The sequence below is a fragment of the Megalopta genalis genome, chromosome 10 (genome assembly GCF_051020955.1).
Source record: "Megalopta genalis isolate 19385.01 chromosome 10, iyMegGena1_principal, whole genome shotgun sequence".
Taxonomy (NCBI): Eukaryota; Metazoa; Arthropoda; class Insecta; order Hymenoptera; family Halictidae; genus Megalopta; species Megalopta genalis.
In genome coordinates this window covers 13,843,451-13,859,857 of record NC_135022.1, presented here as the reverse complement: position 1 = coordinate 13,859,857, position 16,407 = coordinate 13,843,451, and the positions used below count along the sequence as shown (strand labels likewise).

Sequence of the window (16,407 nt, the reverse complement as noted above, 5' to 3'; positions counted from 1 at the left end):
TTAGGGATTCCACGACCATACTGGCCTACTCGATTATCGACTAAACGTCGCACACGTTTCGAATTACATTCCTGGATTGTTTAATCATTTCGCGTGAAATGGAAATCGCGGAACATTGGAAATATTTTGTTGATGCGTTTAGATATACACCGATATTTATAACAAAAAATCGATCTGTCGAGTGAAACATATGTGATGGTACCGAAATCATTTGTTTCAAGAACAAGTAAATTGTTTCGACACCTCTTTTTTCTTCGTTTTTGGATGGCCGTTGCTGTGGGTGATTTTCTAGCAACCGTATAAGATCCATTGAAATCGTTACGTAGCGATTTTCTTTAATTGATATCGGGGCTCCACATCTTACTTCAATAGTTTCGAGCATACGATTTGTTTATGTAGGTACATTGTAAAAAGATTGTTCATTTTTCCCATTATTTAAGTCTTCGCACAATCTAACTTTCTGAAGAAATTCTTCTTATTATTTCAAACAATTTTCATCCCCGCAAGGGTTAATATTAACCCTTTGCACTCGAAGCTATTTTAACTCTAAAATATAAAATCATTTTTTTAACTTACAGTATTTCTATTTAATACGACAAAATGAATTCTATGCTTATGAAATTGACACTCGCCCAACAGTTACATTCTTAACAATTTTTTAAATCTAAATTTCGTTAATATAAAAGTTATATCTTAAAGCGTGATACAACAAATTTTAGTGGTGTCTCCAGAGTCACCATTTGAGTGCAAAGGGTTAACTCCTTGGGTACATTTGACGATTGAGACTCGTCATACACTTGTTTTTTCTAAGTTACGAGTCGGACTCGTCATCCAAACTTCTAATTACTATGCGTATTATATCGCTCAAATAAATGAATTCTCACATGAAAATTACTGCTTTTATATACTATCCTGTGCATCAGCAAATTAAATCCGCTCCAAACGCAAGAATTTTTTCAAATAAATCTGTACCTAAATGATTAATTCTCTTATTGGAGCTAATACAAACAGTTATTTAATTAAACTAGCTGCTAATAAATGAATTCTCACACAAAAATTACTGCTTTTATATACTATCCCGTGCATCAGCAAATTAAATCCGCTCCAAACGCAAGAATTTTTTCAAATAAATCTGTACCTAAATAATTAATTCTCTTATTGGAGCTAATTCAAACAGTTATTTAATTAAACTAGCTGCTAATAAATGAATTCTCACACAAAAATTACTGCTTTTATATACTATCCTGTGCATCAGCAAATTAAATCCGCTTCAAACGCAAGAATTTTTTCAAATAAATCTGTACCTAAATGATTAATTCTCTTATTAGAGCTAATACAAACAGTTATTTATTTAAACTAGCTGCTAATAAATGAATTCTCACACGAAAATTACTGCTTTTATATACTATCCCGTGCATCAGCAAATTAAATCCGATCCAAACGCAAGAATTTTTTCAAATAAATCTGTACCTAAATAATTAATCCTCTTATTGGAGCTAATTCAAACAGTTATTTATTTAAACTAGCTGCTAATAAATGAATTCTCACACAAAAATTACTGCTTTTATATACTATCCTGTGCATCAGCAAATTAAATCCGCTCCAAACGCAAGAATTTTTTCAAATAAATCTGTACCTAAATAATTAATTCTCTTATTGGAGCTAATACAAACAGTTACTTATTTAAACTAGCTGCTAATAAATGAATTCTCACACAAAAATTACTGCTTTTATATACTATCCCGTGCATCAGCAAATTAAATCCGCTTCAAACGCAAGAATTTTTTCAAATAAATCTGTACCTAAATAATTAATTCTCTTATTGGAGCTAATACAAACAGTTATTTATTTAAACTAGCTGCTAGGTAATTAAAATTAAGACAGTACGTTTATACCTCTGGATCGAAAGGAAGAATTAATTCTATACACCGTTGTGAAATGCTATATCGACCAATCACATATGCGCAGCAACGCGGCTCCAAGGAGATTCACAATTGATTTGTTTGAGGTGATAGCACTTTGCAGGACACGCGGTGCAGTGACAACAATTTTTCACGGAAAAATGGCGAAAATGACAAGTGCAACTGGATTAATGGAAGCCCGTATCCGACCGATAGATCGCCCTAAACTTCAGGTATTTTAGATACATCGCTCGAAGTACACACTAACATAATTTACTGCAGATCATAGAAAGGTGTTTTCTTTAACCCTAGAAAGATAACCATATGACAACGTACGTAAAAGATAACCATACGCTTCAGAGGCGCATGCTTTTCTAAGGCGTCAATTTTATATTAACAACGGATATTTATTTAAGTTAATCTAGTCATTTTAAAGTTTTGGCATTATTGTAAAAATAAAATGCATTTATATTATATTTTTTTATATTTTAAGTAATTTTAAACTTAAATCACTAGACCTCTATGAAAAATTAACAAAAATCAACAGTCTTCGCAGGCGCCTCTGCGACGTAGGTTATCTTTCTCGGGTTAAGGAGGTATTATAGCGTGAAGTGCGTGTGTTTTTAACTTTGTTAGGGAATTTTTTGCAACGAAATTATTATACCCTTCGCAGTCAAATTTGACAAGGTTTATTTGTACGTGTTTCGACGACGTTTTAAAATCTTTTTAAACAAAAAAACGTTAAAATTAGTGGCACCGCATATTCTCAAACATAGTCGTTGGAAATTCCGTAATTAGTATGAATTTGGCTATAGCAGGTACTAGAATAAAGGAAAAAAGTCGGCAATTAAAAAAGTGACGATAGTCTGAAATTCGATTATCGATCTTTGCATGTTTTATTAAGTTTCGAAGGCTCAAAAAAATTCAAGAAAATAAAATTTTTTAGTTGATTCTAGTCATGTACTAAATGAGTATAGTTAGGAATTTTGAGTTAATTGGTTAAGTAAGAAATCATATCATATCATAGAAACCGTTCTAAAAGAATGGTTGCGACTTATTAACGAAACACAGTGACCAATGAGAGGCGAAGTCGGCTGGTGCGAGGCAGCCGAGCCAAAATCGCCTCTCATTGGTCACTGTTTTTCGTTAATAACTCGCAAACGAAGCCGTGGATTGCATTTTCGCTAAGGAAAAGTTACTTCAAATGACCTCAGGAACCGCTCACATTTCCCGCTTGTACAATAATTTTGGGACACTCTGTATTCTTCGAGGATATGCAAAAAAATCGAATTTTCCAAAAGTTCACACTAACTAACCTTAAGTTAAGTTATCACACAACACTAACCTCCTTAACACGTTCCGTGCCGAGCTTTTTTTACTCGAACCTTCACACTTTGATATTTTACTAAAACTTGATGTATTACGTGCAATTATTAATTCTCGTACACATAACAACGTAACAAAAACTTATCAACGCCCATTCTTGCGGTGGAAATTGATCCTTCGGTTCTAAATTTCTTGTAAACAATTTGTTCAGTTCACTAAGTAAACATGCAAGCGTGTACCATCGATGGTACACGTGGCACGGAACGTGTTAAGCGATCAAAATGTTCAAAGTGCTTTATATTTCAGCGTATAGAACTTTCGGGCACTACCAGACCCGCGCCTATTCTACTTCGACCATTTTCCGGTCTCTTTAATCCTTACCCTTATGGCTGTTCTGTACTATGTAATCATCCGGCTGACTGCGAAGCCAAAGAGGTCCTTCGACGAGCTAAGGATTCATGGGTAAGAGGTCTCACTTTAACACTGTACACACTGTCTTTGTGTGATACAATAATGAATGCTTTCCTACGTCTCCTTCCATTCTTCTCTTCAGCTCCAATGCTCCCAACTTCCTCTCTACTATCTCTAACTTCTCATCTATCTCTCCCTTCTCTCCATTTCATCCTTTTTGCTTAATGTAATTATTTCCTTCTTCAGTTCACTCTACCCTAGCACATCGCTTCGCGTTTCTGCGCTTACCTGGCTCAACGGATATAATATTTATTAAACCGAACTTCGTACTGTTTATTTCCTCCATCCCTTTCATCTCGCGCCTTCTTTTTCTACTTTCTCGTACTCCTAGACGTCTATTGGCGATAAACATAATCTCCAAATTTTATACAACTCTAATATTTCTTGGACTGTTGTTGATGAATTTTGTACCGTTTATTTCTTCTTCGTAGATGTTTATTATTCCCCTAAGGGAAAGCACAGTCAATTCGCGTGTGTCATAAATATACAGCGGATTTTATGCATTTTTTTTTTTTACAAGAATGGCTAGATCAGAAACGAAATTGTAAAGAAACTAGAAGAATTTGAGAATATTTTTATACTATATACAACTCTCATTAAAATTATTAAAAGGGGATAGACTGTATCATCTGGTTTTCAACTTATTTCGTATAAAAATCCGCAGTCTAGTCATAAATATACTTTCAACATTTCGAACACCTCTAATATTTATTAAACTCGTGCCGTCGTTCATTAACTTCTGTACTGTATTTATTTCTACCATCTCTTTTATTTCGACTTCATCTTCTGTTTCCTCGTGTGCGTTGCAGTTTTATTAAACCAGCACTATTTTTGATAAAATTTTACGAAGTTATTTATTCACATGTCTAGCATTAATCAAATATTAATAAAGTATGAATGAATTAGTAACAAAAATTCAAGCAAAAACATAAATCTACGTGGCCTGTCCTAGGAGGTCAGAATAGAAAAACATAAATTTACGTGGCCCGTCCGTTAAGTGTTAAGAGAAAGCATATTCTCTCTCTCTCTCTCTCTCTCTCTTTCTCTCTCTCGATTCGCGCGTGTCATAAACATACTCGTACAATTTCAAACCGTCTTCGATCTCTGACTCAGTTCAATTACGAGCATATAATGCAAGGTGCACGAGTTATTGTAGTATATCATCGACCAGAAATAGAAAATTAGCTAACCACTTCGCAAATTTACGTTAACGGTGTTCAATTAGAATAGTCTGACAGTGCACGTGCTTCTCAGGCGACGGAGGGAAAGGCTCTCCTGCTGCCAGAAGAGATGGAGATGATCAGAGCAAGTGTAGCAGCAGCGGCAGCAGCAGCTGGCGGCGCCGCAGACACGGTTGGACCGGCCGAAAATATGAAAGCAATTAACGTGGACACCGCCACGGTACCAGAGGAACTATTTCGCAAATATACGGAAACGGATTCCAGACCGTTAACACCTGCGCCCACGCTCGCCAGTGGTCCCGCGCTGTCGAATAGACTACACGATGACATACCGGCAACCTGTAATCCCCAAGAACGCACCACGCTGATCTTGGATCTCAGGGCGAACTCCAAGAGGCAGATGGTTAGCTGACTGCGAACTTTATGCAATTACGAGAGATGAGTAGATGTAATTTAAGCTCATGCAGTGTAACAACGTGTCGGATTCGTTATGAAAATTCCGAACATAATTATGTATGTATTTTCATTCAGGCAATTCGATATTTCCGCTAAAGATTGATGCATCACACATACAATAAATAAATTCATAAAAATTTCCTACATATCGTTTGCAAGATAAAATAATAATAAAAAAAATGAAACAAATGAAGTAATAATAAATTGTCTGTTCTAATAATTCTGTTAACTTGAAGATAGCGTAATTGAATTCTTGTTATGTCTTCACAATTTGATATTTTATCTACCGATTTTACCCATAAATGCATAAAATTCGCAGTCTAGTAATTACTAATTATTGTAGATATAACAATTAGATTATTGTAGATATAACAAGCTTACTTGCTTTGTCTATACTGTAGTTTCTATAATGCTCACAATTCTTTTGATGGAGATATATTCTTCAGTCTTGAACTTATTGTAAAAGATATCTTTTCAGCATATGAAATATAATAAATATGTGAGCGTGTACCATCGGTATGCTAATGGAAAGTTTAATATGTACCGTTGGTATAGTACACATGGCACGGAACGTGTTAAATGGAAATAAAACTCAATCTTTCCGTTTTCAAAATTTGGCCATTACAATTGATACAGATACGCAGTGAATAGAAACTCTTTTTCTCTTGTAGAAATTTATTGTCGACAAAGATGTGCTAATTGACGCGTCTGTGGAACAAATTGTAATACAAGGGGTTAACGTTTCGTGATTCAACAAATTATGTAGATTAATATTGTGGAACAGCTTCTTCTGAAATCGTTATTTGAGAGAATGTTATTAAGCTTCTTTACAGATAGCACAATCATTGAAAAGCCTATTAATAGACCGCCGGTAAATGCAGTGTGATAGTAGAAAAACTAGAAGAACGATTTATTGCGTCAATTGCATCGATTCTCAATATTTATTTCGTGCAAGGATTCTCAGTTTAGTAATTAAGGTAGCGATCGAAGTCTTGTATTATTTTCATTTAACATTTGTGGATAATTTGAATTACGTCCTTATAAATTTGGGTAGTTTTGTGTGTTATCACTGGACTGCAAATTTTATATAACTATGGTAGAAATGAGTAGATGCCAATTGAAATTGTAGAAAGATTAGAAGAACGTTGCGTTTAATTTATCAATAGGTATTATTGTAGGAAACATTTTTTAGTGGTCAAAGTCTTATGTTCTTCTCATTCAACACTTGCGGATTAATTGAATTTTCGGAGTGTCTTGAAATAATTTGTTTTTATGAAATCGGCGCATATGCGTACTATCACTAGACTATGAATTTTATGCAATCATGATAAAAATAGAAGGAAGACTAGAAGAATGGCCTATAGTGTTCAACACATTTGTATTATCATAGAAAAAAATGTCCACTTTGTTCTCGATTTTTGCTATTAAATTGGTTTTTGAAATAATCATACTTTAGTAATCATAAAATCATGTCGTGATTCGAAACGTAGAGTTATTTAGCGTTATTTAACATGAACTTTCAGAGTATCTTGAAACACTACGTCCTTATAAAATGAGATAGATTGCATGTATTGTATCACTAGACGTCGGATCTTTAAAAATATTATTAAATGTATCTGATGTTTGTAATGTTCGTTTACGTTAGAAAATTTATTCATTCGGTTTTGTTAGAAAATCAGCGGCCTAACTATTAATTACTCATTTCAGCGATTGCTGATATAATAATCCTAACAATAAGTTACAACGGAATATTCATTTAACGCTTTCTATGTTTTTAGGAAAACGAAACCTTTACTTGGCATGCTCTGACTCTAGAGCCGCCTCCAACTCCTCGTAAAGCTAAAATAGTTGTACCAAAATCACCTCTTCGACATCGATCGCGTTCGCCTAAGCCATCAGCAGATGCGCCACCGCCGAGTCCGTGCGAAGACATTTACGAACCGGTAAAATTTCTTTTCAAGTCAAGCTCTATATATTTCAAATCTTTATTCTCAGTTCCAGTAATAACTCTTGAGAAAAGTGTATATTTTTCATACACAATGGAATAGCTATTAAGACTCGTTATGCCAATTTTCCAAAAGCTCACGAACATCTGTGACAAGAAAGCAAGGGATCTGTGCAACATGAGAATTGAAAGACCATTTTTGCGATATAAAAAACACCAATGAACATTCAATAAGAACTTTCAGTATGTACTTACATATTACAGTGGAGTCTCGATTATTCGGGTTAAGCAGAGTAACATGAAAGTTCGTATAATAGCACAGTTACGGAGTCACAATGTCAGATCTCATTTCTATTAATTTGTATAGCAAATCATTTTGTATATTGATTGGCTTAGATTGAGCAGATTACATGTGAGACGTATTTGGAAAATAGAAAATTCTATCAATATTAGAGGATAATCGAGGTTCTACAGTATTCAATGTAAATATTTCTACTTGTGTGTGTGCTGCTAAGAGTTCCGGTAGAGTTGTAGAAGAAGATAGTCCAGGAAGAGCGAACAAGGAGCTTGCAGTCATTCGACGACGAGGGAAACGCTTGCGAAAAGGGAAGAACCGTTGTGGTTCAGCTTATAGACAACACACAGAAGTCCACGACCTGCTAGAGCCAATGGAAACTCAAATATCTCATATAGGAGACGGTTCTCGAAGAACCTCGTTAGTAAAAGAATATTTCATTTCTACGTGGTTAACGAAGTTTAACCATCAGGAGCAGTTTCTCTTCTTTTGCTGCACACGCTGTGCTTTTAGTGGTTTTTACTAATTTGCTGATTTTATGAATTGATAACAAAAATGGATACATCAAATACAAGACAGTAACAACATTTAAAGGGTATAAGGATACTGTTGAATTACCTTCAATTCACGAAAATAATTTACAAATATTTATGCAGTCTGGTTACTTTTTCAATACTTTTTATTATTATCAATCTTCAATACTTCTTTCAATATTAAGTGCATTTTGGACAGCTTTTGAAGTACGTCTAGTTGAAGAAATATTATTCAATAATATTTACAATTGTCAGGGAATAGTTGGATGCTTTGGTTGGAAATATTCCTTCAGAATAGAGACTCATGAATTATGTAGGTATATGCTCTATACAAATTAAGTATTAATACAATATCAATTTAAATCATTGAGTTTTATTATATTAAACAACAACTGTTCCTTGCTGGTTAAACTTTAGAAACTAATTTCACCAGCATTTTTTGTTAAAGTTTTTCTTTTCATTTCTTTTGCAGAGTTCATACAACAAACGACGACCCAGAAAATCCGTCATCTACACCAAAAAAGATCAGCGCAATGGCCAGCGGACCTTCTACAATGCCCGTTAGTTTCATCGATGCAGATATTTTGAAACACTTATTTCGCGAACTGGATCGGGATAAAGTGGAAGCAGAATTTTCACTTAAGGTGAGCGACATAACTCGTGGAACGTTCTAGAAAACTCTATTTATTATATTAAGGAAACAGAGTACGACGATTAATATAGTCAATAAATCAATGATAATTAGCGGTGTAAAAACAAGGTGTTTTTGTAAACGGGGGCGAAACTGTAACTGAATGTTTGTGTGCAACACCAGAGAAGACTCGCGCTGGAAGAAGCTCTACGAGCTAAAGGCGAAAGTTATCCACGCGCTAGAGGATACCAAGGATCGACGAACTCTAAAGTAGCGAACACACCTAGAGTATTTTCTCGTCAAGTGGCTCGCTTCGAAATCCTCGATAGCGAGAGTCTGCGTGGCAAGTATAACATATTCCAAAGACACTTCAATTTTCGTTAAGCTTTGCTTTAGAACATGTCTGAATGGAAAGTGCAATTAGAAGCTTTGTTCTCTTATTTTTTGATCGTTCGTAGTGAGGTATTGTTTACTGTTTCATAGAAAGCTTCAAAGGAAATAATTTCAAATGATTTTACATTAGAAACTTCAAATATTTTCACTCTGAGGAGTACATGGAAGTTTCCGACACTGTATACAGCAATAGAGTTGAAAATCAGAGTTTTTGAACTACTGAGACCTAGTTGTTAACATTTATTTATTAGGCAACAGTCAATAAAGTAAAATACGCATACGGACAAAAGTAAGAAAACAAAACGATATTATTACACATATGTACATTTTCTCTGTTACATACATTTATCTGGTATAATAGTTAATGTATACTACATAGGGTATATTCACAGGTAGTAAAAGAAAATACATGTATTTGTTGCCTTGAACACTCTCCGACTAGTTATTGTGTTGCTCCTAAAAAGTTGGATTTCTTTCAGATTTAACAGTACTGGATTACCTCAGCAAGCACGTGTTCGTTTCTTCCGGAAGGAAGTTGATTTTCGGCAGAGCTTTCAACAAATTTCAAGAAGAAGCGCTGCGAACAACTAGATGCATTTTACCCGACGACATTTGCGAAGCTCTTCAGGATATTACCGGCAGGCCTGTGACCGAAGAACAAGAGGCGTACCTGAAGTCTGTGATCGGTGAGATCAAGGAGTCCTTAGATTTCAGAAGCTGGTGCGGTTTTTGTGCTGCGGTGGAGCGATTGCTATGTCCCCTTCCGCATAAAGATGTGGATCCTCCATCGTGGTTGGAAAAAGTTGACTTCGAGGCTTTGGAAAGAAGATTGAAATGCGTCAATGTGAACCCCCAATTAGCTGTGTTCCTAAGGGAAATTCGGAACAAATGAAACAACGGAGTCGAAGCCGGTTACTAATAATAAGTTACGAGTTTTGCCCAGTTAATTAGAGTTAATCGAAGCATCGTGTGCTTGTTAATTATTTCTCGCCATCGTATGACACGCACGATGAAAGGAAACCAGAATTATATCGATAACAATTTTTATTGTCAATAATAGCTGATAAGAGGAACTTGTTAAAAACAGTTTGTAATATTTTATGCTCGACATCCTGTATAGTGATAACGAGTGGGTCGTAAAAAACGGTTCGAGTGATATTTCCGTTACAGAATGTAGCGCGATACTACAATGGCCGTCATTAAAAAGTTTCGAAGACGTAAACGAGGCTTCGCTATGGTTGCCGTGCAGAAGCAGCAAGGAGAACGATTGTTTATCATAAAATATCAGGTGGTTTCTGATTTTCGAATACAGGACCAAGTGGAGTAAAGAAATATATACAAGAACTGCGTTCGTCGCACAATTTTATTGCCGGAGCGAACTCGCCAGTACCTACTCGAGCGTATACAATTATTATAACCATCTTCGGTTGGCTACCGACAATGTACAAACTGTTCGAGCTCTTCCCTCCTTTTCTCTCTCTATTTCTCTCGCGCGCGCGCTCTTTCTCTCGCTCTCACGTTCTCTCCCTCTCTCTCATTTCTCTCAACACAATAAATAAACGAATTTGCGCGCATGTTACTAATACGTAACCACAATATAAAATCGTCCTGCATTAGTAAATAAATTAAGTAAACGAACGGTATAAAACGGTGGAGAAGTATAATCGGGTCCAGGGCATACTTCGTATCGATATAACAATAATATACTACTGGTTGCGGTCTCTCGTGTCACCTTCGTGTTCAATTGTCCGCTGTGTGTACGTGTATGTCTGTTCGTTCGTATACGAGTGTCTGTGTATGATTACGCGTGCACACGGTGTTTTTCGTGCGAATTTCGAATTGGTGGGTGTGTATACTGATGGGCACTGATCAATTGCTAATTCCTACGTCACATTGCACATACAACTAACGTACAAATATAACGACGTGACGATTCGTACGACACTACTTTCTAGAGTCTCTATACAGCGCGACGCTACCCGCCGTTCAAAGGGAGTTTCTTTGGAGCTGTTTCGGAGACCTAGATTATGTTCGGTTCGCGGTTGTGGAAAATCGCAACCCGATTGCCATATCACCCTTGTTGGACATTCATCAATGGTCTCCCGTGTTGTTTCTCAGTATAAAAAAAGTTGTTGTTGCTGCTGGTAGGCAGTGGGGCTGGAGTATGACAACGGCACACAGGTATTAGCATTGGGCTAGTTACCGTTCGTCCCGTAGATTTTGCCAGCCTTCTTCGCCATGTTGCCCAACATTTCCATGGAATACTTATGCGCGGACCTTAACGATACCGCCCACTCCTTTAAACTGATTTCATCCTGAAAGAATGCGACTCATGATCAAACAAGCCAACTGTCTTTATTATTCGACGAGTAATTACGAATAAAAATTCGGCGTTTACTGTACCGACCCGCTAACAAAGGCTAGTTTGAAGAATGGCGAAGAGACTAAATAAATTTAATTTTCTCATTCTTATAAATCAGTACATATTAGTCACTTTCAGAGCTCGGTAGGTTTAGTGTTAATATTCTTAATTATCAGATATATGTACAGTGACTCGCATTAATGTTCGGACACGATATTGTTAGAAGAATTATTGCTCCTTTTTATTGTTTATAATAGTATTATTTAATCAATTCTCATATAATAAAGCACTTTTTAAAGTAAGTAGAAACATAAATTTTGTTTATTTATTGCACATGTTCTTTTGTATAATAAGCGATAAACAAGATTGTGACAAAATTTAACGTCGCAAAAATATTCGGACAGTGAATGAATTACATTGATTTTATATAAAATGAAAATCTTTTTAATCATGTTATCATAATATTAATATTTTGTCGGTTGACCCTTTTGTTTTATTACGTCTAACATTCGTTGTTTTATCTCTGTTGTTGTCCTTGTAGGTGTTGTACGAATTTTGCGGTCCAATTGATCCCACAAATTTTCAATTGGATTTAAATCAGGCGATTGAGGAGGAGGATACAGTACTTTTGGACAATTGTATAATAAATATTTCTGTACAATTCTGACCTTGTGTTTAGGATCATCGTCCTGATAAAACTTAAAACTGTACGTATACCCATATATTTATAGCACTTAAACGCACGTAATTAAATTTTTTTAAAAGAATGTCCAAATACTTCATTTTGTCCATAGTACCATCGATAAAAACTAGTTCACCTATACCTACGGACGAGATATAACCCCACACTATTACACTTCTACTACAATAAATAAACAAAATTTATGTTTCTACTTATTTTAAGAAGTGCTTTATTATATGAGAAAACAATTGATTCAATAATACTATCATAGACAATAAAAAGGAGCATTAATTCTTCTAACAATATCGTGTCCGAATATTAATGCGAGTCACTGTATGTAGATTTATATGAATGAGATTTGAAAATATATAGAACTTTGAAACGTTTGCTTTTGAAATTAGTACTACATCGATTGTACTATCAACATGTTAAGCGCAGAGTCGAACGACTTTCCGTTAAGGCGGCAGGCCGGCTTATCTTTTAACCTTGATACCGCTGATTCCATACGTTGATGCTGTCCAAACGATAGATTCGCTGTTATTCTCTGGGAACTGACGCCGCCCAAAGGAAAAGTACACTGTCAGCCCAAGAGGACTGATGCCGCCTAAACGGAAATTCCACTGTCAGCCCTAGGGGGCTGATGCCGCGTTTAACATGTTAAAGAACATTATCTAAGCATAACATAGATTTGTCCAATTTCTGCCTTTGTTATAGGGTATGCTTTAAATATATTACTTACGGGATTTGTGAGCACTATTTTTACATCCTTTTTGCGGACGATGATACACTGTTCTCCTTTTACGTGTTGAAGATCCGCGCTAACTTCTTCTACCTAAAAATTGAAATTCCTTTAATGCTACACAAAATTTTGTAAGATAGGATAAAATTGTATTCTTTAAAAAGCTCGACAATCTTCATTATAGGGGACGATGCGAATTTTGACTAGTTTACCTGATCAAGAAAAACGAGTTCTGGTTTTACCGTGGATTCAGGATACAATTCTAATCGATTGGGGTACAGTTTCGCGTAGCGTGTCAGCCACGCACTGGCGAAGGGACCTCCCAATTTCTTGATGTAACCTTGTAAAATGCAATCCGAGCCTGTAACAAACAACTAAAATTACAATTTACTGAAATTATAAAAACATTATCAACAAAGAATACTGTTCTTCACCTTTTTCATCGGTGTCAAACCTCTGTTTCTGTTTCGATTTCTTTTTACTTTCTATCTGCAATAGTAAAGAAGAAGAGAAAGAGTGAACGGTATGGTATGACAGAGAACTTCCGATTTTATTGTGATGAACAATCGGTACCTTATCCGTTTCGACGTTGACTGTTTCGAACACAGTCTCGGCAACTTCGGCCTGCCATCTTTCAGAGATGACTAAAGGAAAATCTTTGTAAAGTTCTTGATCTGCTTCTGTTAATTTGATACCCTTCGTGTCCTCTTCATCAAAGGAACCGATATCAAAGGCGTCGGCGGCGTTCACTTCGCCTCGCGGCGGTATAAGTGGCGGCGTGTATTTCTGAAGATAAACTTGTTGCCAGTCGATGCCAGCGAAAAACGGATGTTCTTTTAACTCGTCCGCTCCTCCGCCGCGGCAACCGATCCTCTTGTTGACGTCTCGCTCCAGCAAACCTTCCAGCAGCGATCGGAGCTCTTTCGAAAATGTTTCTGGTAGCTCAACCTTCTGAAATGATTTTAGCCCGTTAGTACGATGGGAATCAATCAAACGCGAAAAGTAAAAGATATGTATTCGTATACAAGCTGTATAATCTACACACAAGTCACGTCATTATATATATATATATATATATATATATATATATATATATATATATATATATATATATCTTCTACGTACACTTTGTCATTTGTGAGCGTCATTTTCTAACGTTTCTTTCAGAACAAAGAAGATAAATAAATGGCATATTTTAGACAAAGCACTCTGTATGAAGTGACATATAGATATGTTTGAAGTGATAATAGAAATTTATACAAGAGATATATTATTAAACATTATTTGAGTTATGTGAATAGTAGAATACCTGCTGATTCAGTTTTTATTCATAACATTTAGACTCTAATTGCAAACAAGGGAACAAGTAGGTTCCTTATTCAATTTTTGTAAAGATACAGAATATAGGGGAAAATAAAGATCGCTGATAATTACTAAATAAAATGACCTAGAAAAATATTGCGGCTACAATGGAGTTAAATATTATTGTAGCTTGTAAATTCTATTAATAATTTCATGTTACATCATGCCTGTTTTTTTTTTACAAAGACTATATACACAAATATAAAACATGGTACGCGTATAAAAACGACGGGAATATGTGGAACAATGAGCACGATCCACGCACCATAGTTAGCGTCATATGATCTATCTCGTGTTTCCCTCTCATTTTATGATGCCTATACGGACTGTGTCCTTTTAACAATTTGTACAACATGCAGCCAAACGAGAACCAGTCTGCACTGGAATCGTAGGTGACTCCTTTCAAGAGTACTTCTGGCGCCATATACCCGTGCGTCCCACTGAAACAAAAACAATTTTCAACGATCCAGTCAAATCTGTGTGCCCTTCTTGTGTTGGTTTAGAACTTTCCAGCAATTAGAACTCGGTTTTAATCACGCGGTTATTAATCCATCGCGGATGAAGACTTTCTCAATGATTAAAAACATTACTCTCTCTTAAAATTCCAAAGCAAATCATTGAACTATTTAACATATAATACCAGTGCATATTTCTTCTTTCTTCCAGTGTGAGCTTAGACCATAAAATCTTCAACACTGGTGTTATTCAACCCTTCGCAGTCGGAGACATTTTAACTCGAAATTCAAAATAGTCTCTTCGACCCATAGTATTTCCATTTTATATAGCTTAATGCACTTTGTACGTATGAAACTGCATTTTGCGGCTCACGCAACAGTTACAGAAAAAACAGATTTTATATACAAACCGATTTGATAATGTTAAAATTATTTTGTAATGCGATATAGTAGCTTTTAATGGCGCCGTAGAGTCGACACTCGAGTGCAAAGGGTTAAATAGTTCAATGATTTTTGCTTGGACTTATAAATAATACTTAAACAATACTCCAAACAATGATGAAATGCGAATCAACTGAATTGTAATTGCAGGAGGATCTCCATTTTCGAACAAATGGATGATTTTGCATTTGGAATCGTTTGTTTGTACTTACACACTTCCGTGTGGTTTCTTCTTCGAGAAATCATAGGCCAAACCCAAATCCGATATTCTTACATGACCATGCTTGTCTAGAAGAATGTTCGCAGGCTTTAAGTCCCGGTACACGATGTATCTACGGTGCATGTGTTCTAATCCTAATATCACTTCAGTTGCGTAAAACTTCATCTCCCTCTCGTTGAACACACCATGTTGGCCAATATGATAGTGAAGATCGCCGCCGTTCATCAGGTCCAAAATGAAGCACAGTTTGTCTGGCGTTTGGAAGGCGTACGTCATGCACACTATAAATGGACAATCCACCTGAAAGATTAATCGTAATTGTAATAAAAAAGGCACGTATGATAAGTATCGTACATGTTGTTTTCGCAGCAGTTCGATATTGTAAATAGAAAACTACAGCGAGAGTATGACAAGCTGTTGCCACGATGTTTTCCAGTTATAATTGCAATCAGTAATTGTCAGTATTATCATGAACCGTTTGAGTACTGATTGACATTAAACATGCGTAAGCGTTCCTAGGGTCGGAAATATCATTCTGAGCCAGAAGATTATGTTGCCGCGTGTGTATTATATCCAATATTAAAATATACGACGAGCATGTCATAAATTGAATTAAGCTCGCGAGGAGTCAACCAGATTTATGAGAAAATCGATCATAACAAGGATATCGCACATTTCGAAGTTAAATTAAATTATCACGAATTAACTCTTCGAATTGAATTATATAAAATCATGATTATGATATTTCATTTCAAATATATTGATTCATCATAAAAGATAATACGAGGAAGAGAGAAAAATTCTTTTATCATAGATCTGACAACAATTTATCTGCAGTATTGTTTGCGTTTTTATTAAAGCATTGGTTTTCTGGTCACTTTTTAATGAAGCTGACCGAAATATTTGTAGCAGTTAGAGAAGCAGTAAAAAAAAAACATTACACAATTGTCCAAAATCGAAATGTTTTGGTAATTAACAATACTACCAGAACATTTTGGAGGCGATTAAAACGAA

At 35.6% G+C, this 16,407-nt stretch overlaps 2 protein-coding genes across 6 annotated transcripts in view; one reads left to right on the top strand and one right to left on the bottom strand.

The window, feature by feature from the left end:
- The first annotated feature begins 2,010 nt into the window (after positions 1–2,010).
- On the top strand, positions 2,011–10,632 carry LOC117220030 (uncharacterized). The gene is made up of 8 exons (XM_033469663.2): positions 2,011–2,134; positions 3,534–3,689; positions 4,953–5,282; positions 7,114–7,278; positions 7,796–7,995; positions 8,581–8,752; positions 8,923–9,082; positions 9,612–10,632. The coding sequence occupies exons 1-8, from the start codon at positions 2,063–2,065 to the stop codon at positions 10,022–10,024; spliced, it is 1,668 nt and encodes a 555-aa protein (XP_033325554.2). The 5' UTR covers positions 2,011–2,062; the 3' UTR covers positions 10,025–10,632.
- Positions 10,478–16,407, bottom strand: part of Gprk1 (G protein-coupled receptor kinase 1) — a 67,417-nt gene continuing 61,487 nt past the window's right edge. For 4 of the 5 annotated variants that reach the window (XM_033469660.2, XM_033469658.2, XM_033469662.2 and 1 more), the window contains 7 exons: positions 15,386–15,693; positions 14,543–14,717; positions 13,489–13,866; positions 13,350–13,404; positions 13,128–13,276; positions 12,916–13,008; positions 10,478–11,447 (listed from right to left, as the gene is read on the bottom strand). In XM_033469660.2, coding sequence (XP_033325551.1) covers positions 11,328–11,447; positions 12,916–13,008; positions 13,128–13,276; positions 13,350–13,404; positions 13,489–13,866; positions 14,543–14,717; positions 15,386–15,693 — 1,278 coding nt within the window. In that variant the 3' untranslated portion in view covers positions 10,478–11,327. The remainder of the gene's footprint in view (positions 11,448–12,915; positions 13,009–13,127; positions 13,277–13,349; positions 13,405–13,488; positions 13,867–14,542; positions 14,718–15,385; positions 15,694–16,407) is intronic. The other variant, XM_033469659.2, reaches the window with a different exon arrangement.